The following is a 22,500-nucleotide window of genomic DNA, read 5'->3' on the forward strand; positions in this document are numbered from 1 at the left end:
ATGTCTGAGCAGGTAAGAAGCGCGGGCCACGACTGGCGAGTTCTCGTGTGAGACGCATGGCGGCGGCTCATCCGATTGGCGCTGTGGCGTCCAACACTGGCGGCTTTGTCTGATTCCCAGCCTCTTAAACCAACATCCATCCAGCGACTGATGGATGGAGGCGCACGCACGCACGCACACACACACACACGTGTGGTTTAATTAACTCATGCTAGCTCGTAGTCCGTTAGTGAGACACCTCGGGGACGGGTGGAACAGAGGAAGTTATTTTACGGCGTTGTTTTAGGATTATCGGGCTGAATTTAATCCCTCCGCTCCGTCCGCAGGCCGCTGACACGTCGAATCTATTTTCTGGTCCGTTCTCTCCAGCAGGAAATGGTCACGGCGTGATAACAAGGTCTCTTTTCTGGCAGCCGTCCCACGGAGCGGCTCGTTAGCCGCCCTGGAGGACGCAGCTTCTGTTCGGATCGGTTCAGAGCCAGAACTCTGGAGCCGGGTCGGCTTCAGCGGCTGCTTCACGCAGAATATGAGGAGTTAAAGTCGTTATTTATGGTCATGTGACCAACCAGCGTCGTCCAAGTGTCAAACGCAAGCATCAATCTGGAGCCAGGAGACATTTCGTGATTTCTAAAAGCCTTGGTTGTCCTCCCGGGACGCCCTGCGGTCCACACAATGTCCAGCAACACTTTGACCCGCGGCCAGGTGGGATTGGGCCATCGCCAACCAGGATGACGGGAGGGACAACTGTCCCATCCGGAGGGGTGGGAGTGAACCCCCCCCTCCCCCGAGGACACGAAACACGAGCTCGAGGATTCTCTGCTTCCCACGATATCCAGTTTGATAGATGATCGTGGACCCGGTCCTCCCCCAGGGCCCGAACAGACACCGTGAAAAATGCTTTCGGCTCCACGCCATGATGGGATCAAAGGGAAGTGGAGGACGGCCGCCAACGTCTCGTCCCAACCGAGGAAGCTGCGAGCAGATAGATCAGCAGCAGCTCCGGTTCCGAGTCGGACCGGGTCGGCCTTGGAGCTCCGCCTTCATCCAGGTGTTGGAGTCCAGGATAGAGTTCTGCCAAGCGCCGTCCGCCGCCAGCGCCTTACCGGAAAGCTGCTGCTGCTGATGAAGCCAAAAGCAACTGACCACAGATCAGTCCGACCGCTTTATCCTCAGCCTCTCGGTGATTAAACGCGATGGAGCGGCGTTCCGGGGAGCGGCGTTCCGGGGAGCGGCGAGCCGGCAGCTTGTTGACCGACCTGACACAAGCCCTGAAAGAGAAGAAGAACGCGGCGCCTTCGCTGAGGGTTCTAATATCGGACTTGTTATTCTGTGCTCGACCCAATTAGCACGTTAATGGATGATGGGGGCTCGGGTTTCTGCCCGGGCCGGAGCCAGAGCGTGGCTGGTGTTGGTGCGGCTCTGGTCCAGCGGTAAAAGCAGCAGAAACCGGAAAGCAGAGAGTCGCCGGTTCGAGTCTTTCATCTCGCATGAGCATTTAGGTTCCTGGTTCCACAGCGGGAAACACAGCGCTCTCTGGTGGCCCGCTACGAGGTTCCATCAGAACCTCGTCGGGGTTCTGATGTAGCGAGCGGGTGGAGGTGTGTTCCTGATCGCTTGTACTTTAGAAACAATCAGAAAGAACTTACTGGACTTTCTCTTCCTAAGGCCCCTCCCTTAGGGGGAGGAGCCAACTAGCCACTTAATGTGATGCATCGAAAGTGAAAACTAATTTCTGGATCCGCCCACCGGAGAATCTGATTGGTTCTTATCTCGCCCATCGAGCTTCATGGAGAACAGGCTGCAGACAAATAAACAAAATGAATGGAGGCGGAGCCAACAAAGTTCTGACGGTAGTAACATGAAATGCTGGATGTATTTACACATGGAGGTCTGACCCCCCGCCCCCCCAGGTACGAGACCCTGGCCGTGGCCACAGAGGCAGAGAGTCGACAGGATCCTGATCTGCCCCTGAAGATGGGGGGCAAAAGGCTGACGGTGAGTCCTGATCCAGCTCCAGCAGAGACCAAAGTCCTTCTGAAGACACTTGGGTTGAGCGTGTGTGTGTGTGTGTGTGTGCGTGTGTGTGTGTGTTCTCTCCCACAGCCCGATTGGACCTTCGTCCTCGGAGAACAGGCCCTTGATATCTCCGTCCCATCCTTCTCCTCCTCCTCCATCTTCGTTCTGGGCGAGAGGAACCTGTACTGTTTCCGTGACAACGGGCAGATGCGCTTCATGAAGAAGCTGGAGTTCAACCCCAGCGGCTTCCTGCCCTACGCCTCAGGTAAACGGCGTTCCTGCTCGATGAACCCGCTTCCTGTTCCGCTCGTCTCCTGCACATCCCGTCTGGTAAAAGGCTGAATGCTGATTGGCTGACGTCGAAGGAACATGCGCCGGACGTTTCACGTGACCACGTGACTTCAGCAGCCAGTTGGCATCCGACCCCCCCGCTGTTCCCGAGGGGTTCCAGCCGACGGCGGCGTGTTCAGCTTGGAGCAGCGCCGCCCGACCCGCCACGGATCGGTGCACCTGCCACGACCCAACTCTTGAGAAGAAGTGGAACAAAAACACACAGAAACGCGTTCTGCGCCGCGGCCCGGCGCCGCATGACCGGCTCTGCAGGAAGCGGGTTCTGGCAGCGAGAGATGGAATTACTGAAGGAGCTCTGCTGCGTTGGTTAGAACCCAAAACGGAGCGCTGAAGACGGCAGGAAGTAGCACAGCAGGAAGTAGCACGGCAGGAAGTAGCACGGCAGGAAGTAGCACGGCAGGAAGTAGCACAGCAGGAAGTAGCACAGCAGGCAGTAGCACGGCAGGAAGTAGCACGGCAGGAAGTAGCACAGCAGGCAGTAGCACGGCAGGAAGTAGCACAGCAGGAAGTAGCACAGCAGGCAGTAGCACGGCAGGAAGTAGCACAGCAGGCAGTAGCACGGCAGGAAGTAGCACGGCAGGAAGTAGCACGGCAGGAAGTAGCACGGCAGGAAGTAGCACGGCAGGAAGTAGCACAGCAGGAAGTAGCACGGCATCTGATAGTCGTCAGCTCCCAGTCATCGTTCTTCTCCTTCTTTGTTTGGCTCGTTTCTCGTCCTCCTCATTTCTGCCGTCTCTCTTTTGGTCTCAGAGACGAGCAGTCTCTCATCCCTTTTAACACGTCCCAAAGTTTCTTTGAAAAGACTTTCATCTCACACGTTGTCTTTCATCTGTTCCACACGCCAGATCGGTCTGATGCTTAATATCACTATCGCTGCAAGAATGAGTTGAAGAACAAAAACCGAATGAGTGGCTGAGATGAAAGGTTCCGTTGCGTCCTCCCTCGGGCCAGATGTGGATCAGCTGTATCGGCTCGGTAAGAAGCCCATGTTCTGAAGAACCGATCGTGTTCTGAACGGATTAAAAAAGGTTGAGAATGCTTGATGGGGCCCAGACCCTGCCTCCAGCGCCCCCCCCAGGTGAGATGAGTGTGAGACCCTCGGTCCAGCTAAATAAGACGTTCCGGTCCCCATAGAGCCCGACCGTCGCTGCTGACATCGCTCACTTTTAGAAGACGCCTGATTCTTCTCGGCCCAACTGAACCCGGCCAGAGCGGCGCTGAAACGCAGCAGAGCGGACCTTCGCTGGAAGCCTTTTCAGCGTGACGCAGTGAACGAGCTTTTATTACGAGCAGCCGAAGCGCTTCTGTCTGGCTGCGTTTACGCGGCTCGTACCACGCAGCCGTTCACGTGGGGGTATTACTGCATCCGGAAAAGGCCGAAGAAGGGAGGAGCATGGGGCCTGGACACGCCTCCATCATGGCCGCTCGGAGCGTTATAATTAGGCTGTAGTCCTAACACTGGTGCTGGATTGGTGTGTTTGGGCTTTGGTGTGGCGCCGACACACACACTCTGTCATTTTGACCCCTGCGCCGTCCCACCCTGCTGGCCGGCGCCGGCGCCGGCGCCGCATTATGACCTGCATCCAACTGTGCGAGTCGCGGGCCCTGTTTGCTTTGCGTGTGGCCGCGACCTCAGATCTCTCCAGGCGGTAGCGCCACCATCGGTGGCACGGACTGGACCTGTGTGTGTGTGTGTGTGTGTGTGTGTGTGCGTGCGTGTGAGAGATAAGTAGTATTTACATGGCGTGTTTGTAGCCAGGAGAAAGTGTGCACGTGATTTCACTTGTGTGTACACCTAAAGCTGACGCTTGAAATGAAAGGGCTCGGCGACAAACCAGAAACCGGTCGACCTCGTCTCCAAGGGCAACGCCACCTCCCACAGGAATGTCTTATTTCCGTGCTCCGTGGCTGGATTTGTGAAAACGCACCGAGAATCAGGCTAAAGCGTTGAATCTGTGTCTGCAGGGAAACCGAGGCGGGTTCCTCGCCGTCGGACGCCGGGTTCCTCGCCATCGGACGCCGGGCTCCTCGCCGTCGGACGCCGGGCTCCTCGCCATCGGACGCCGGGCTTGACTCGTAGCAGCCGCCGTTAGCAGTCGATGACGCACGTTCTCGACCGCCTCTTCTTCTGATCATTTATTATTTCATGACTTAAAGACGTAATGGAACGCGGCTTCGCACAATGGGTCCGTTTCAGCGAGTCGTCGCACGCCGGTTGACCCTCGGCGCCGCGCGGCACGCTCCCGAAAACGCTCACTCGAGCCTCGGTTCATTCACAAAGCAATAAATGAAATATATGAAATGACACAGATGTAAGCAAACGTGAAGGAGCCCCACATCTGCAGCGCGTTAGGGGGGCCTTCGTAGCGCATTATAACACGTTCACAGATGCTTCGTGCCTCCACTCGGACACGTCGTTCGCTCCGATGCGCCATCGGCAGCTCGTAAAGCATCGCGGACGAGAGTAGTGACCTGGAGGCTGAGCGACGGCGCTCGGGTTGTATCACTACCGTTAGAAATGCATGAAAACGCCGCGTAGCGGCCGGTAGGCTGTTCTCACGCCTCTGTCCTGTCTCCGTCAGGGACCGACGGCTCCACCCACCTGTTGCTAGGAAACCACACCAACATGCTGCAGGTGTACCAGGACGTGACTCTGAGGTGGGCCGCCCAGCTCCCCTTCACGCCTGTGACCATTCGCCTCGCCAACTTCCCGTGAGTGGCCACGCCTCCGCCTGTGATGACTTCTGATTGGCTCTCACGCCCCGCCTGTTAATCCGTGCACACACACACACACACACACATGACTGGAACAAACAAACACTGTCGGGGCTTATTCTTCTCCTCTGGCGAACTCGGCGCGCACGCCAGCACGCTTGTCCCGCCCACCACACAGGTGCACGGAAACCCGCCACTAGCTGCTGTCTGGAGGTGGGGCTGTGGCGGTCAGACGGTGCCCACCCATGTCCACACACACACGCACACACACACACACACACACATAGCTACACAACCACACCTCACAATGTGGCTTGTCTGTGGAATTTCAGTCTTAAAAGGTTTAACTTCAGGAAATGGAAAAGCACACAACGTTGTGTGTGCACCACACACACACACACACACACACTGCTGGATGTCACATGTTTCTGGTACATCCATGCACTCAGCCACACACTGCATGTGTGCATTTACACAAAGCAGGTACATTTCTACACATGCGGTGTAAAAGGTGTTTATCGGCTCCAGAAATCCAACAGGAAATGACCCGGCAATGTCTTCCAGCTGTCCAATCAGAGCAGAGCATTTGTCTTCATGCAAACGGCGGCAATCAAAGCCCAATTTGACACAGTTATAACGTAAAACAAAAACATGGCCGACACTGTGTGTGTGTGTGTGTGTTAGATGCAGCAGATAGTGCGAGTCTGGGTCGCTGTTTGGTTTAGTTTGAGGCCGTGTTGTTTTAAACTGCGTGATAGTCATCGTTTTGTTCGCCGTGTTGGTTTAGCGCTGCAGCGTGGGACGGGAACACGTACACAACGCGCAAAAACAAACGCACACAGTCAGCCAGCGGCTCCGTGTGAATGCGTGGGAGACCCAGCGGGACCGCCGGACAAATGGTCCCGCCCTCTTTGGCCTTTTTCACCAACGTTTTGTGAAACAAACGAGAAGAATTTTCGACCGCGTCATGTCAAAGGCAAGTTCCTCAGAGCCATCGTCCGACACTTTAAGAGCCCACCAGGCTTTGATGTCCTCAAAGAAGGAGCCGCTTAAGTGAAGAAGTGTCCCTTTTCCTCGGCGGCACGTAGATCTGGCTGTCGTCTGCATAGCGGCAAAATGAAATGCCACGCTTTCAAAATAAAAATAGAGCCCAGAGCAAGCAGGTTCAGGGCGAAAAGCAAGGGGCCGAGAATGGAGCCCTGTGGAGCCCCGCATGACGGGGAGCAGAAGACGCACTTAGTTCCAGGTGTGTGTGTGTGTGTGTGTGTGTGTGTGTGTGTGTGTGTGTGTGTGTGTGTGTGTGTGTGTGTGTGTGTGTGTGTGTGTGTGTGTGTGTGTGTGTGTGTGTGTGATGAAGTGTTTCTGCAGCAGTTAAAGTAGTTTAATGTCCCTCAGACACCCTCCTGAACAGGTGTAGAGCCAGCCGCCGACCTGAACCCCTGGGGTGTGTGTGTGTGTGTGTGTGTGTGCGTGTGTGTGTGTGTGCGTGTGCGTGCGCGTGCATCTGGAGCCTATTGAGTCCCTCCTCTCCTCTCCGCTCCTCTCAGAGAGCTGAAAGGAGTCGTGGTCAGCCTCAGCTCCGACGGCCGCCTCCTCTGCTCCTACATGGGGACGGACCCCTCCTTCTTCAGCACCCCCCCGGTGGACGCCAGGGAGGCGGACTACGAGCAGGTGGATGCCGAGATGAGGAAGCTGCAGAGGTTCATCCGACAGGCCAGCAGGACTCGGGGTAGGGGTCTGTTCCTGAGCAGCTAGTTCTGGTTTCACAATCTTAATCCAGATTAAACTCTGATTCTAGACATCCTGCCTAAAGGGGGCGGCGAGGACGACCTGGTCATTACAGCTGCTGTTTCCTCCAGCATGGACAGCCCCTCGGTACACACACACACACACGCACACACACGCGTGCACGCACACACACACACTCACTGTTCTCTTGTTTCTCTCCACAGCAAGCTCTGATTCCTGATATGGACGGTCTTCCTGTCCCTTCGGTGACCATACAGGTAAGCCCCGCCCCGTACGTCTTCTCTGATTAGTATTCTTGTCTTCCGCACCCTGTGACCCCGCCCCCCCCTCCTCTTCCTCCCTCCAGGTGAAGGTGAAGACCAGCTGTGTCTTACAGTCCTCTAAGCTGACCGTGTCCATCCGTCCCCCGCTGGCCGTCACTCAGGACCAGTTTGTCCTGCAGCCAATGGGTCAGTGTGTAGACGCCTCTCTTTGGCTCCTCCCACCTCTTCTGTGCACGTTGACGTGCGATGGTGAATTGACAGGGTGTAAGGCAGAACAGGCTTCTGTCAGAGGCACCTGACAGAAGGCCCCGCCGGGAGTTCTGGTTCTGGCTGCCGGACTCCTAAAGCCGGCTGTGTGAGATCACGCCCAGGGCCTGAATCCTGGAAGGGCTCCCTCTGATTGGCTCCGCTGAGGAGGGCGTGTCTGAGTCATGCGCTGGATTGGACGCAGGTCAGGGAAGAACGCTTTCAAATTTGGTACGGATCTGGATAAAGTGGGAGATCCGGGAATCTTTCCCACTTTCCACAGGATGCTGTCGACGAGAAGGCTTTAGTGGCATTAGGCCCCGCCTCCCTGGCTGCAGACGGTTCATTTCCTCCAATCATAGAGCTGAAAAATGTGTGACTCTGGCGCGGTCCGCCCGATAAAGATGCATCGATGCATGAAAGGAGCGACGCCATCGAGGCATCGATCGAGGACACCCGAGACCTGCATGGTGGGGGGGCTGCTTTGATGCTGGGCCGGGGGGGGGGGGGGGTCAGGTCCCACCAGAGGTCTGTGGTCAGAGCCGCCGCAGCCCGGCCCACAATGTCTGGGTCATGTTGCTGTGGTGATAAACATCAACACGACAACAACAACAACAACAAACGCTGATGACACACCGAGACCTCCCGCAGGCGTGCACGCACACACACACACACACACACGCACACACACGCACACACACACACGCACAGAAATGCTTTCACATCTCTGTCCAGGGACATGTAAGGGTCGTCCCAATGTATGATTAAATAGAGACACACTACAAGGCAAATAGCTGTGTGTGTGTGTGTGTGTGTGTGTGTGTGCGTGTGTGTGTGTGTTGTTACGCTCTTTTGTCTTCCTGCATTCAGAAATTTGGCGCTGGCTTCCACTGTCAATCAACAGCTCTCTGCTTCGAAACATGAGAGCTGCTGAACACACACACACACACACACACAGAAACACACAGAGTCGTCTTTTCTCTACACCCCCCCCCCCCCCCCCCCCCCCCGACTAACTGACCCCTACCCGGCCCGCCGCGGCCCAGAATGGCCTGGTAAATCTCTGCAGCAGCGGGACCACCGGCGGCGACGCCCACATCCGCCGCCGTCCCTGGGAAATTAGGAGAAAATCAATTAACGGATGTTTGTGTTGGAGGAGCTGAAACCCCGTTTACCTCGGTGATTCTATCCGGGAGGTCGGCGCGCACGCTGCGGACAGCAGGGGGAGTGACCCCCCCCCCCCCCACCGTCACAGGGGAAGAGGAGCCTGAGCAAACCAGGAGTCTGATCCCACTCCCAGGAGGAAGGAGGCAGCAGAACCGGAACGGATCCGATCACCTTGATTGACCCCTGACTCCGTGTGGCCGGGTCTCAGTCCGAGCTGATCCCAGTAGCGGGAGCCATGAGGAGGAGCAGAGCAGCAATATGGGAAGCGTTGCCGTAGCAACACAAACAACAACACTGCGTCTGTTTCCCTTCGTCCCGCTCGCTCACCTGTCACTTCCTGTCCCGCAGCAACGACCGGTGTGTGTGTGTGTGGGGGGGGGGGGGGGGGGGTAGCGCTTTCTGACATTTATTGTTATTCCTCTTTTTATTCGTCTCAGACGGCGGCTCAATCCCTCCTTTGTTCTCTCTCTCTTCCATCTTCTCCTCTCTCCACTTCCGTTCTTCGTTTGTCACGCTGTCCCACGATGCCTTCATCTCTCCATCTCTTATTCCCGTTCTTTTCCTCCTCCTCTCTCTCCTCTGCTGCGTTCGCCCGTTTATTGGAATAACACCAGAACAGAAATCCCCAAAGGCGACGTGAGGATCAGCAGTCGGGGTCGAGTTCCTGCTCCGCTGGGGTCGTCTGGAGGTCGGGGTCTTCCAGCTTTCGTCTTCTTCGCGTTTGCCGTTAAATTCTCGGTTGTTGGTCTCAAGCACGTCTTTGGTTTGTTCACACGTTGGTCCGGAGGATTGTTTCGGGTTCTAGTGTTACGGCTAGCGTTAGCATCGAGCAGCTTCCCTGTCACATGACCGCTTATGGCGCCCTCAGGTGAGGAGGAGGATGGAAGGTTGAGCTGCCCCTCCCACCTGAAGACGAGTTCTGCTACTTCTTTGAGTCAGTGGCTACCTGCTACCTGCTACTAGCTGCTACCTGCTACTTGCTATTAACGGCTAACTGCTACTACCTGCTACCTGCTATTAGCGTCTAACTGCTACTACCTGCTACCTGCTACTAGCGTCTAACTGCTACTACCTGCTACCTGCTATTAGCGTCTAACTGCTACTACCTGCTACCTGCTACTAGCGTCTAACTGCTACTAGCTGCTACCTGCTACTAGCTGCTACCTGCTACTACCTGCTACCTGCTACTAGCTGCTACCTGCTACTACCTGCTGCTAGCTGCTACCTGCTACTACCTGCTACTAGCTGCTAGCTGCTACTAGCTGCTACCTGCTACCTGCTACTACCTGCTACTAGCTGCTACCTGCTACTAGCTGCTACCTGCTACTAGCTGCTTTCCAGCCCTGTCCCTCATTCATCACTTGTTGTGTGCCCCCCTGTGTCTCTCTTTGCGTCCCCCCCGCCCCGCGGAGGTGGACTCAAGCGGACCGCTGCCACTCCTCCATCGTGTTTGTCCAGAACATCGACATAAGAGGAGGTGGAAGTCAGGATCATGTCTCTCATTGCGCCTCCCTGATCCTCCATGTTTTGAAAATATAACCTTGTTTTTTTTTGGAGATTTGAAACTCTCAGAAAGATCAGCTTTAAGATCAGACCCTCAGCAACGCTCTGACCAGCAGAGGTCAAAGGTCAGATCCCCTCGTTGGCCTCTGGACGCCGTGAGCAGCAGAACAGGAATGTCTGAACAAATCTCCCCATGTTTTCATTTCTATATTATTTGCACATGGCAGAGAAAGACGCGCACACACACACACACACACACACACACACACGTCTGCTTGTGCGGTATTGATTCCTATCTTCACCCCTCTTGACCTTTCACCTCTTCTAAACAGTCAGTCCTCCGTTTAACCTGAGCGTCACTTCAACACGACACACACAGAAAACCGAAATGACTCACTTTAACACTAACTAGAACAACATCGGGGTCAGTCCTTCAGAATAAATGTGTGTTCATGACAGGAAGTGATGTCGAGAGCGAGGAGCGTTCAATAAAAGTGAAACACATTTGGGTCGAACGGGAGGGGAGCCGCTCCAGAGCAAATAAGGGAGTCAAACTTGGGGATTAAGAAGAAGTAGGAGCAGCGAAAAGGTGAGAAAGTTAGAAAAACAGAGGCGATGAGGGAGGGAGGAGAGGAGGAGGAAAAGCAGGAGTGGGAGCGATGGCGGCCCCTTTGTGGAGCTTGTTTATGTTGGCGGCGGCGTTAATGGGTTAATGTTCCTGAGAACGCTGGGACCCGTCTGAAGCGCCTCTCATGATGGGACCTCCGGGTCTGGAGGCAACGCCATCACCTGGAGCTCACCTGGGCGTCCACAGCGGCTCCAGGTGAGCCTGAATATGTGATGACAAGCCAAAGAGACGGATGGAGGGAGGGAGGGAGGGGGGAGAGGGGGACGGATTGCTTTGGGTCGTCGCTGGTGTTGTTTGTTGGTCTTAATGGACCTGGGAACACTTAAAGCACTTAAACCAGTCTGACCAGTTTGACCTCCAGGTCGCGCAGGTTAAAAGCCTCCTGCTGACAGACGGCCGAGAAGAGAGGGAGAAGAGAAAGCGAGGAAATAGGAGAGGCGGCGAGGGAGGAAGGGCGTCGTTAGCCGCCGTTGGCAGTAAACGTGACTGTGTATTCAAATATTTAATTACACCGAATAATAAAGATGCAGAACCTGCGGGATCCGATCCGGTCGTATCAGAGCGTCGTGTTTCTCTGCAGGAAAGGAGGCGTGTCCTCCTCCTCCTGATGCCATGTGAGTTTGTGTGATGATGATGATGATGATGATGATATTAACACACCTCCTCCACACACACTTAGGGTCCAGTCACCTGTAACGGGCCGAGCTCAGGAGCATCACGCCCCATTAGTGTGTGTGTGTGTGTGTGTGTGTGAAGCCATTAGCTGTAATATATCCGTTCCTCTCTCTCTCTATTTGATCCTTGCTCTCCCTCTCTGCGTTGTTTGTTCTCCATCTTTCGGTTGGTTTTGGGGACTGAGTGTGTGTGTGTGTGTGTGTGTGTGTGCGTGTGTGTTAAGGGCTCCACACCTCCAACATATTGACTCCTCGTTTGCCCTCCATCGTTCGGATTTAAAACAAACCAAAGTGAAACCAGTTTGCGTTCAGACTTCCCCCTTTTCTGCTTTCATGTAAATCCTTTTAGTTGTGGACTCTTAATTGTTATTTCTATTTCTGTGGGTCGTGAAAATGTTTAACCTTGAACGAAGAGGTGACAGAAACCTTCAGCGACCGGCAGACAGGAAGTGATGTCACAGTTTCCTGCTTTAATCTAAATGTTGACATCGTCCCGGTTCTCTTTCCAGGCGTCGGTTCCTCCACGGTCGTGGCTTTTTCTGCGTTCCTAAACGGCCGTTACCCTCCCGCTGACCTGACCGGAGACATCACCGTGTCCTACAGCTCGCCGACAGGTACGCACGCACGCACGCACGCACACACACGCACACACGCACACGCACGCACACACACACACACACGCCTTGGACTCGGTTTACTCGGCCGCCGCTGCGACGTCACATCCAGTGTTCTGTAAGTCTGCTGAGCACCGGCTGCTAGCACGACTCCGACTTGACGTAAGGACGTCTGGGCTCTTTCCAGTTCATCCCCCCCGTCTCACTTCAAGCATCTGTTTCCAGGCCCTGAAATATTTCTGGAAGATATAACTTTCCCCTGCAAACCAACAAAACCACTCTTTATTTCAAATGTCAGACGGACTTTTTTTTAGAATTCATCCGAAAGGCCAGCTCGTGAAAAAAAAGGCCTTGTTTTCATGCTATTGTTTCCCTTGGATTACATTTGCTTTGGCCGGCCGCTGTTAGTGGAACAGTTTCCCCTTCCCAGAGGCACACAAATGTCTGGAAATGTTGGGAAAGGTTCCTTTTTTCTTCTTAAGCTTTATTGTGATGCTAAAAATAGCTTAAAGTAAGAAGTGCTTTGATGGGCTGGATGTAGCGGGCTGATCGTGTTTGGGAAGGGACTTGTTGGACCCAAGGTGGAACTGAAAGAGGTTCATTAAGAGTTGGAGGCAGAAGAGGAATGCAAAGATTGAAAAAAAAAAAGTGGGTAAGAGGTAGCCTGGCAGACGGATGAGGGGAAGGAGGTACGGAGGTGAAACGGTCCTGAATGGAGAAGAAGAGAAGATCTAAAACAAAGAGAAAAAACATCCGGTTGAGACAAGAAAAATAACATCTCATCATGTGCTGGAACAAAGACAAATTAAAATCCAGTCCTGCAGGAGGCATCAGGTAAATACGGTTCCTGCTAGCATTAGCTCCGCTTGTTTTCCCGATTCAAAAACTTGAAAGAAATGTTAATGCGTTTAAAAAGCCCTTGCAAAACGAAACTGTTAGCTTGTCCAGCTAGCGCTGCGGCTGGAGGCCCTGTTCGCCCCTACCTCACCCCGCGTTTCCCGTTAGGACACTCCGGCCCGGCCATCCTAAGTGGACCTCCTAAGAGCCTGTAGCTCGGCGGCGTTGTGTTCCTGCAGCGCTAATCTCCGCTAATGCTCCGTCTCCTCTTATCCTCTAAATGCTCTCCCGGTATGGGAAGAATGCATCACTTTGTCTCCTTCTTTCTTTCCCCCGCTCCCACCCAGGGTTGACGACTGCTCCTTAACACCACCCGCCCCACAATAACACCGTCCCACCCAGCGGCTACAGTCCCACAAAGGCGCTGACATTTAAGGAGAGTGTCGACTCCTTAAGCCCTTCAAAGGGGGCTTGATGGCGCTGCGGTCCCGATGGAGAAAGAATTTCATTAGTGCCCCTGTGTGGTTTCCTTAACGCCCCGACAATGGGGTTTACACAAACACACTTCAGGGGGGGGTCAAGTGGTGGGCTTTGGGCTTTACAGTACATCGTCAGCTCTCACAACGGGGATTTTCATCGGACTCGAATAGAAGTCGTGTGGAGACTTTCCCTCGGACACGGCCAGCCACCATTCAGCGGTTGCTGAGCCAGTTCGTGTGGAAACCCGGGGGGCTGCTTAGCCCCCCCCCCGCTGTGTTCTCCCGCTTTATTGAGCTTGTCAGAGAGGCCGTCCGTGTCTCCAGGAGGCTGCAGCATATCGCCAGGCCCCGCCTTGTTTGACTAGCAGGGCTGAAATCCGTTTGCAAAGGGCTGGCTGACGCAGGCCAGCCGATGCTGCCCCGTTAGCTCGCTCTGGAATCCGCCTTTACAGGAGAGTCCCGCCGCCGTCCCATCAGAGCCGGCTGGGGTTTGGAATTCTGTGGAAGTTATCGGCATCATTTCAGGGGTTTTAGAGAGTCAGAGTTTAGTTTTTTCTTTCTGTGATTATGTATACATACAGAGTATATATTTTAATGTCATTCAACTCAATTCAAATAATCAAAGCTCCTGCGATGTGATGTCACAGGAGGCAGACATCAAAGCTCATGCATGCTAACCGCTCTCAAAGCTTAATGAGATCATATTTGCCTGTCTCATTTAATCAGATCAATACAAACGTCTTCGTGTTGTCGTCCGTGAACCACCGGGGGCGGGGCTGGTTAGGGGTCACCGCTGAGCTCGCCACCGCTTACTTTAACGATGTAGTAACTCATTGAATATCTAACAGCACCGATTTTCACAGAGATTTATTCATTTTTATGGAATCTATTAAAACTTTCTCGAGCGTCTTTTTTCTCCCGCCGCGCTGATGGATCCAGAATTTGCCCCCTTTCAGTCACCGCTGGTGCCTTTTCTTTCTCCCTCGCCGCCTCCTTCTCGTCTGTTCTAATTTTTTCGTTTTATAAATTTCTTCCATCCGGTTCAGTTTTTTTTTCTTGTGTCGGTGATGAAGCGTCTTAAAAGGAAGTTGGAGACAAAGCACTGACAGGCGTTCATGTGTGTTTAAGGATTATTAGGATGCTACCTCTGAGGCTGCATTCTAAGCATTAAAGCCGATATTGATGACATGAAAGCCTCAGAATGATTGGCTCAGAGGCGGCCGTCAGGAAGCCAGACTTTCAGCGCCTTTAACAGCATGTGAACTTTCTAACTCGGCACCTCGCCGTCTTTTTCTCGGCCTGCGACCCGCCATCTGCTTCTCATTCACCTTTGCAGGAAATCCTCTCCGACCAATCAAATCGCAGGTTAATCTACCAGGCGTCTATTGCCGTGGCACGAAGGACGGAGAGGCATGAGGCTGGGAGATTCTCACCGTTACGGTTTACCACCGGCGGCTTCTTTCCATCTTTCCATCGTTTACTGATCAGCCTTTTCTAAATGTTGTTGCTGAGTTTGGCTCGATGTTCAGTTGAAGTTCTTTTAATTTGAACTCTTGCTGCTGGTTATAAGAACGTCCTTTTTCTTTTCTCCGTTTTCACCCTTAACTGCTGGCAAGCAGCGCTTTCGTTCTCGCATTTGGACGTCTTATCTTATTCAGGATCGTTCTGGATCAGTCAGAGTCTCGTTTCCCTCCAGCGGTACTTTCCAGGCGTGTGTGTGAACAAAGCACAGAGTGTTTTGTTAAAGTCATATATATATATGCAGCAAGGCGGAGGCAGTCCCCGGGAATCCCCTCCTTTGGGTTCTGCAGGCCCGGCTCCTCTGGGTGTCATTAAATTGATCCAGAGTGAGACCTCCTTCCTCTGTTGCTTGTGTGATCTGTCTGTATTTCCTTTCTTTAACCTTTACCTCCTCTCTTCTTCTGCAGAGCTTAATCCCAAAGGTAAGTGTTTGGCTTGTAGCGCTGGATAGAGTAGAACAAGGCGAACGCGCACACACACACACACACACACACGCACACACACACTACAGTATATACAGGAAGAGACCGCTGCCTACTGTTTATGTTCCTGTAATGTGATACTTGGCAAGAGTCTGTACACACATACTTCTACACTTTATGGAATGAGTAAATATAAGTTTTTATCCTTTTATGCGCTGCAATTACAGAGAAATATCATCTGTTTCTCATGCAGGAATACACATGCGCGCACACACACACACACACACACACACACGTTCCAGCAGTAGTTCCCGGTCATCAGCCACTGTTTGTTTTAGTCAGTCTGAGTTTGTGTGCTTTGATAGAGAATAGGATGTTCTGTAATCTATAGTGGGTTTATAGAGGCCCTGCAGTAGCACACACACATGCACGCGCACACACACACACACATCAAATCTGGGCCACTTTAGCATTTAGCACATAGCATCTGTGACCTTCACTTTGCGTCACACGAACAGGCTCCGCCTGATTGGTTGTTCAGATACAAGCAAATAAAAGAAGAGAAACGTTCTTCCCGTTTCTCTTTCTTTGTGACAATCGCAGACAGCGCCACCTGCTGGGCCGGAGAGTCACTTCCTGTTATTGGCCGCAGAACACGTCAGTCATCGTAATCTTCGCGATGCGTTCAAGTGCCGGGATGCAGGAGTCTGTCTTCGCTGCGGCTCGTCTCTTCATGTCACGCTGGTGTTACATCATATAAATGTCACATTTCTGACATACTTTAAGAGAGAAACACGAAACGCGTTCATCCTGCATCAAAGGAAAAAGAATTTCCACTATCAGTCATCCGCAAATCCACACATGGACTTTGTGGCTCTCGCCGGGGCCTTTAACGCAAATCACCGCTGAACAAAAGCTGCACCGAGGATGTGTGTGTGTGTGTGTGTGTGAGACAGAGGAAACGATAGAATGCTACACACAGAGAATGAGTCTGTGTGTACATGAAGTATCCACAGGCGCGTTTGATCCACACACGGCTGACATCACTGCAGCTGTGGTTAAAAACCCGATCCTGCACAGTGGTCCGCTACTCAAATAAAGCTTGTGGTCTCTTTCTCTTCCCCCTCACACACACACACACACACACACGTGCGCGCACACAGATAATTGGAATCAGGCGAGGCAGTGGAGGTACAGCAGTTTTAAAACGCCGCGTGTGAAGCTTCTGCCGAGGTCCGCGTCACCAAGATGAAGCTGAAGCTCCGGAAACCAGCCACTGAGCAGCCAGTCCCGACGATGCAACTCGCGTTGGTTGCCATGGCAATGCAGGCAGATTCTGCTCTGGCTCAAGCCCGAGCTGTGTTTGACCTTCCAGTGTCTGGAGTCAGGTCGGTTTTCTAATTGATCCTCGTTGGAGTGTGGCGGCCATCGATTGGTGCAGGATACGCCTTCCGTGTCTGTAATGTTTCCCGTGACCTTGTAGCACCAGGTTTGTCGATTCCTGGGGGGGGTTACGATCTGACACGCACACACGCACACGGGTCACAGGTAAATCTGTGTGGAGGGTGTGACCTGCCGAGATGAGATTTAAGTTCAAAGAGTTGAGAGGCGTCTCCACAAACGTCTCCTGCTCAGCTTTCAGGTAACAGAAACCAAACTCTCGAATCCCACCTCCATGATCGCCTCTGAATTTTAAGTCCTCTACTTTTGAGGATGTTCTTGAGGATGAAGGTGGGAACACCAGCGACGATGATGATGATGATGCGGGTTCGTAAAGCGTCCGACCTTCTGTTGGGCTCGTCGGAGGCGAGTCGCCGCTGAACCTTTCACCGGCCGAGGAGAGAACGCCCGGTCCCTCTTCCTCCATAAAGCTTCCACCTTCCTCCCCTCCTCTCTTCTCTCCTCTTTTCCTTGGCGTCGCTTTTTTCTCTCGCCTCCATTCATAAATTCAAACCGGATTCGATTATTCACAAAACCACAGGATAATTGTCTGAAGAGGGGCGTCGTCTTTCAGGTAGTGACTATCTGTAATCACCCGGAATGTCCCAGCCCCCGTCCCGTCCCCCCGTCCCGCCACGGATGTCATTCCTCTTCCAGCTCTCTCTCTCACGCTGCTTTCTTTCCACTCGTTTTTTCTCTCGTTGGCTCTCTGCTTCCCTCGCTCCATCTCTTCCTAACAACTCTTTTCCTCCATCCTTTCCTTCTCTCTGTTTTTCTAGCTAAGTGTAGATTTCTGCCAAGCTCAGCACCGCTGCTCATAGTCTGCCTTTCACCCTCCTCCTCCTCCTCCTCCTCCCTTTTCTTCGTTCAGAAAACGTCCTTTTGACAGACCTGGTGTTGACGTTGAGCCTCCGGGACTCGCAGCTCTCAGATACTCGTGTAATCTGAACGTCTGCAGTGTTGACTGTGTTAACAAATGTTAGCCTAGCTGCTGTTTGGAGAGAAAGCGCCGCCCGATCCGTCGCTGGGGGAATGTGGCGGCGAACGGGAGGTGGTCTACGGCTGTAAAAGGAATGACCCGCAGCGTTTTACCCAAATGAAACGGCTCGTTCTCACCTCCTATCGGACAGAAGAATGGAGGTTACTTTCAGCGTTTGTTAGCCTTCCTCTCGGTGACTTACTAAAAGCGTTAGCATATGCCCCGTCGTTAGCTAGGAGCACAAAGAACAAACAAAATGAAGGAACAGTTATTTGCGAAGGCGGCTTTTCATAGGTTGGCGTGTTTTCTTTTTGTCAGGCGTTCCCAGGGTTCTCCAGTCCAGGTTCAGGCTTCCTCTGGTGCTGGTGTGCGTTCCTTCCTCTCCGGCCAAAACCACCAAGTTTAAGATCACCGTGGACACCAACCGGGCCCCGGTCGACCTCAACGCCATTTTCCCAGGTGAAACACACACACGCGAGACGCTCACACACTTGACTTTGGCAGCCTGGCCTTGGCGGCAGCTTCCAAACATTCCTGAAATCGATTTTATTGCTTCCTGTGTGGCCGGTGCATCGACGGAGGAGGGGCTAACGGGATTAGCCCGAAATCTATGACTACATTTTAATAAAGTTCTATTTTAACAGGGTGAGTCAACAAGTGAACACTGGGTTGGTTGACGGGGGCGATAAAGCTGCTGGACCACTATGGTTTTATGTTCCCAGAAGGTCTAGCCCTGAGGAGCGACACTGTGGCCACTAGAGGGCGCTCGTTTTATGTCGCACACAGAATCAAACCGCTTTCCTAATGGTTCGTCATCCTGATAGGCTGTCCTATCTGCCTCATCACGTCTCTCTCTCTCTCTCCCCGCAGAGTTCTCAGGAGATCCGAAAGATAAGGACGGGAACAGTTTGGCTTTCCACTTCCTGTCGGGAGCCTCGGTTACCGTGGTGGCCTCCGAGACCTCCCGTGAGTCCCGGGCGCCGGTTTACCTGCATGCAGGCGTCTGTTAAATACCTTCTGATCCGGGTCGTTTCTCTGTCTGCAGAGCGTTACCGTGTCCACGGCGACGGCTTCGACGACCTTTGGCTGGTGGCGAAGGAGCTGGTCCAGAGGCTCGACCGGCAATTCTCCGACCTGGGGGCCAAAGACTTCAAGAAGAGCTTCAGCGGCCCGCTGCCGCTGCAGGACTACTTCCTGTCTGTAGACCACCACTTCCAGGTACGCAGGCGCACACACCTGGGGGGGGTCTAAAGGTCGTGTCTGCTGCAGGTCGTGTGTCCATGATGGTGACCACGCCTCCTCTCGTTCCTGGTTTTGTCCCTTAGTTGCGCGTCAGTGCTCAGCAGTACCAGGACCTGCTGTCGGAGCGGGCCGTCCAGTTCAGGGCCATCCAGCGCCGCCTGCTGACCCGATTCAAGGACAAAACCCCGGCCCCCCTGCAGAACCTGGACACACTGCTGGACGCCACGTACAACCAGGTTAGACACACACACGCGCGCGCACACACACACACACACACACTCACAACAATGAATGTATGCTGTGCAGATTTACAGTGTGAGAGTTGTGTTGGGTTGATTTATCTCTAAGTGATTAACTATGAGCTCACACTCTGTTTGGAACAAACACACACTGAAACACAAACACACACTGAAACACACACTGAAACACACACTGAAACACACACTGAAACACACACTGAAACACAAACACACACACTGAAACACACACTGAAACACGCCTCCTCTCGTTCCTGGTTTTGTCCCTTAGTTGCGCGTCAGTGCTCAGCAGTACCAGGACCTGCATTAACTCAAGTGGTTCGCTCCAGACCGACAGGTTGGTGGTAGCAAATTGTTTTAACAGCTTTTTCACCACTATTGCCACCCTGTTGGTCAGCAAACTACCCCCGCATTCAGGTCTGTACGGTTCTGACCACATCCAGACTCACTATGAGAAGCTAGGTGCTAAAAAGGACACTTTCTCTTTCACACCTGTAAATACCGTTGATGTGCTAAAACAACTAATTGCCCTTCAACCTAACAAGGCCACAGGCCTTGACAACATACCCACCCGGTTCCTCAGAGACGCAGCTGTCTCTATCGCCCCCGTGGTAACCCATCTGATAAATTTATCCATCAATCAGTGCCACGTCCCACAGGAATTCAAGACGGCGCGGGTTATCCCTCTGTATAAAAAAGGAAACAAATTAGAACCTGGCAACTACCGCCCTGTTTCCATCCTTTGTTCCATCTCAAAGGTTATGGAGAGAATAATCCAGGAGCAAATCAACCGCTACCTCGCCGAGCATAACCTGCTCTTTGAATTCCAATCAGGCTTCAGAACATCCCACTCCACTGACACGTGCCTCATATATCTGACCGACTACATTAAGCGTGAAGTAGACTCGGGCAAGTATTGCGGCATGGTTATGCTGGACCTCCAGAAGGCCTTTGACACGGTCAACCATTCAATCCTATTGAATAAACTAGGGGCGATTGGTTTTGATAGCACATCAACAAACTGGATGAAATCGTACCTTGAGGGACGAGAACAAATGGTAGACATAAACGGAACCTTGTCCTCGTCCCTCCCGGTAAGCTGCGGGGTTCCTCAAGGCAGCATTCTGGGGCCGTTACTGTTCCTCCTATACATTAACGACATGAATGCTGCCTGTAACTGCAAATTGTTCCTGTTTGCTGATGACTCAGCACTCCTGATTTCGGGAGAGGACAAAGTGCAGGTTGAGGAGGCTCTCAGCTCTGAGCTCACCAGAATCCGTACTTGGCTTACCGATAACAAACTGTCACTACATCTTGGTAAAACCGAATCGATTCTTTTTGGGTCTAAACACTCTCTGCGTGAGATAAATGTTAATGATTTCAAGGTCACAGTCGATAATACAGTCATCTCCAGCAAAGAAGAGATTACCTATTTGGGCTGTGTTCTTGACAAATACCTGTCTGGCGATAGTATGGCAACTAAGGTGATCAAAAAAGTCAATCAGAGAACAAGATTTTTGGGCAGAATGTCTGCTTTTGTCTCCGGACGCTTGCTGCAGCCCTCGTTCAGCCCCTCTTTGACTATGCTAGCACCTCCTGGTATTCAAACATCAAAATGTCCCTGAAAACCAGGCTCCAAACCTCCCAAAACAAACTGATTCGGCTACTCCTCAATCTGGGGCCCATGACCCACCTTCTTCCTGGACATTTTGCTAGCCTAAAATGGCTCAGGGTAGAAGACAGGGTTAAACAACTCAAAATGGGATTGGCATTTAAAATAGTCAATGCAGCTCTGCCCTCAGTCCCCTCAATCCCTGCATACCTGACGGAACACCTCCACAGATTTAGTGACACCCACAGCCACAACACTAGAGGGAGCTCAAACAACAACCTGATTACCCCCTCCTATAGGACTAACATGGGTAAATCATCTTTCTACAATACGGCCACCCAAGGGTGGAACGGATTGACTCCCGCCCTCAAAACATGCACCTCTTTGGCCTCCTTCAAAAAGGCCCTAAAAACACACCTTTCAGGGGGACAGAAACGGAGATAGTCATCACGACTCTCTCCGGGTCAAACCCCCCCTCCTTTTTTTTTGTCCACCTATGTTGCACGTATTAATTGCTTTAGTAATTTATTGTAATTTATGTAAGTTATTTATTGTCATCTCGCATCAGTGGTGTAATTTATTTTAGATTAATTGTTAGTTTGCACTGGCGGTGTAATAACATTTTATTTTTGTCTTTCTAATGTTACGTTGCATCAATTGCGTAATTTAATATTGGATTTATTTTTATTTGTATTGTTATTTGTATTGTTTTTTGTGGATGATTTATGTACGAAGGACTTTCAACGGAAACAAGCCCGCAAGGGCTTTTTTGAAATGCTCCTCTTAGACAGGATGTTTGACGTTATTTGTACTGTAATACATGCTACTGTTTGACTGTACTTGTACTGTAATACATGCTACTGTGTGACTGTACTTGTACTGTAATACATGCTACTGTGTGACTGTACTTGTACTCTAACATTCTATCTAATAAATATATTCATCATCATCACACACACTGAAACACAGACTGAAACGCACACTGAAACACACACACACACACTGAAACACACACTGAAACACACACTGAAACACAAACACACACACTGAAACACAGACTGAAACGCACACTGAAACACACACTGAAACACAAACACACACACTGAAACACACACTGAAACACAAACACACACTGAAACACACACTGAAACACAAACACACACTTGCATGAACAAAGACAGAACCTGTTACAGATGCTGCGTGTGTGTGTGTGTGTGTTGTGATGGAAATTGATGACGTTCTAACTCAAAATAAACAGCTTCACCTGCTTGTTGCCAGGCAACCGCTTCATCTCCTGAGCTCTTTAGCCGCGGAGCTGAAGGTGTTTCATTCATGAACTCGTGCTCAGCTGTTTGCAGGCCAGACCAATCAAATGTGCTGCTTCAGGTTCCTCCTGGCCTCTGTGCACAGGTATAACACCTGTTACAACACCTGTTACAACACCTGGTATAACACCTGGTACAACACCTGTTACAACACCTGGTATAACACCTGGTACAACACCTGTTACAACACCTGGTATAACACCTGGTACAACACCTGTTACAACACCTGGTATAACACCTGGTATAACACCTGGTACAACACCTGGTGTAACACCTGGTACAACACCTGGTGTAACACCTGGTACAACACCTGGTACAACACCTGGTACAACACCTTAACACCTGTTATAACACCTGGTGTAACACCTGTTTGTAGGTGAGTCGTGACGTCGGGAGACCCGTCGCCGTGGCGCTGGCGTTCTGATGCCGGTGCGCTGCCGGTGTTCTCTCCCGTCCTTCC

The 22,500-nt window shown here is 52.2% G+C and overlaps 2 protein-coding genes across 2 annotated transcripts in view; both read left to right on the top strand.

The window, feature by feature from the left end:
* prdm1a (PR domain containing 1a, with ZNF domain) overlaps positions 1-334 on the top strand; it is a 3,377-nt gene extending 3,043 nt beyond the window's left edge. Inside the window, 1 exon segment of the mRNA XM_068757254.1 lies at positions 327-334. Within this exon segment, the coding sequence (XP_068613355.1) occupies positions 327-334 (8 nt within the window).
* Positions 335-1,353: 1,019 nt separating this feature from the next.
* Positions 1,354-22,500, top strand: part of bbs9 (Bardet-Biedl syndrome 9) — a 39,797-nt gene continuing 18,650 nt past the window's right edge. The window contains exons 1-14 of the mRNA XM_068757263.1: positions 1,354-1,430; positions 1,911-1,995; positions 2,104-2,281; positions 4,950-5,079; positions 6,630-6,811; positions 6,881-6,957; positions 7,035-7,088; positions 7,178-7,280; positions 11,822-11,926; positions 15,171-15,185; positions 17,923-18,063; positions 18,475-18,570; positions 18,650-18,822; positions 18,930-19,082. Coding sequence (XP_068613364.1) covers positions 1,354-1,430; positions 1,911-1,995; positions 2,104-2,281; positions 4,950-5,079; positions 6,630-6,811; positions 6,881-6,957; positions 7,035-7,088; positions 7,178-7,280; positions 11,822-11,926; positions 15,171-15,185; positions 17,923-18,063; positions 18,475-18,570; positions 18,650-18,822; positions 18,930-19,082 — 1,569 coding nt within the window. The remainder of the gene's footprint in view (positions 1,431-1,910; positions 1,996-2,103; positions 2,282-4,949; positions 5,080-6,629; positions 6,812-6,880; positions 6,958-7,034; positions 7,089-7,177; positions 7,281-11,821; positions 11,927-15,170; positions 15,186-17,922; positions 18,064-18,474; positions 18,571-18,649; positions 18,823-18,929; positions 19,083-22,500) is intronic.

This window comes from Brachionichthys hirsutus, chromosome 3, assembly GCF_040956055.1.
Source record: "Brachionichthys hirsutus isolate HB-005 chromosome 3, CSIRO-AGI_Bhir_v1, whole genome shotgun sequence".
Classification (NCBI taxonomy): Eukaryota; Metazoa; Chordata; class Actinopteri; order Lophiiformes; family Brachionichthyidae; genus Brachionichthys; species Brachionichthys hirsutus.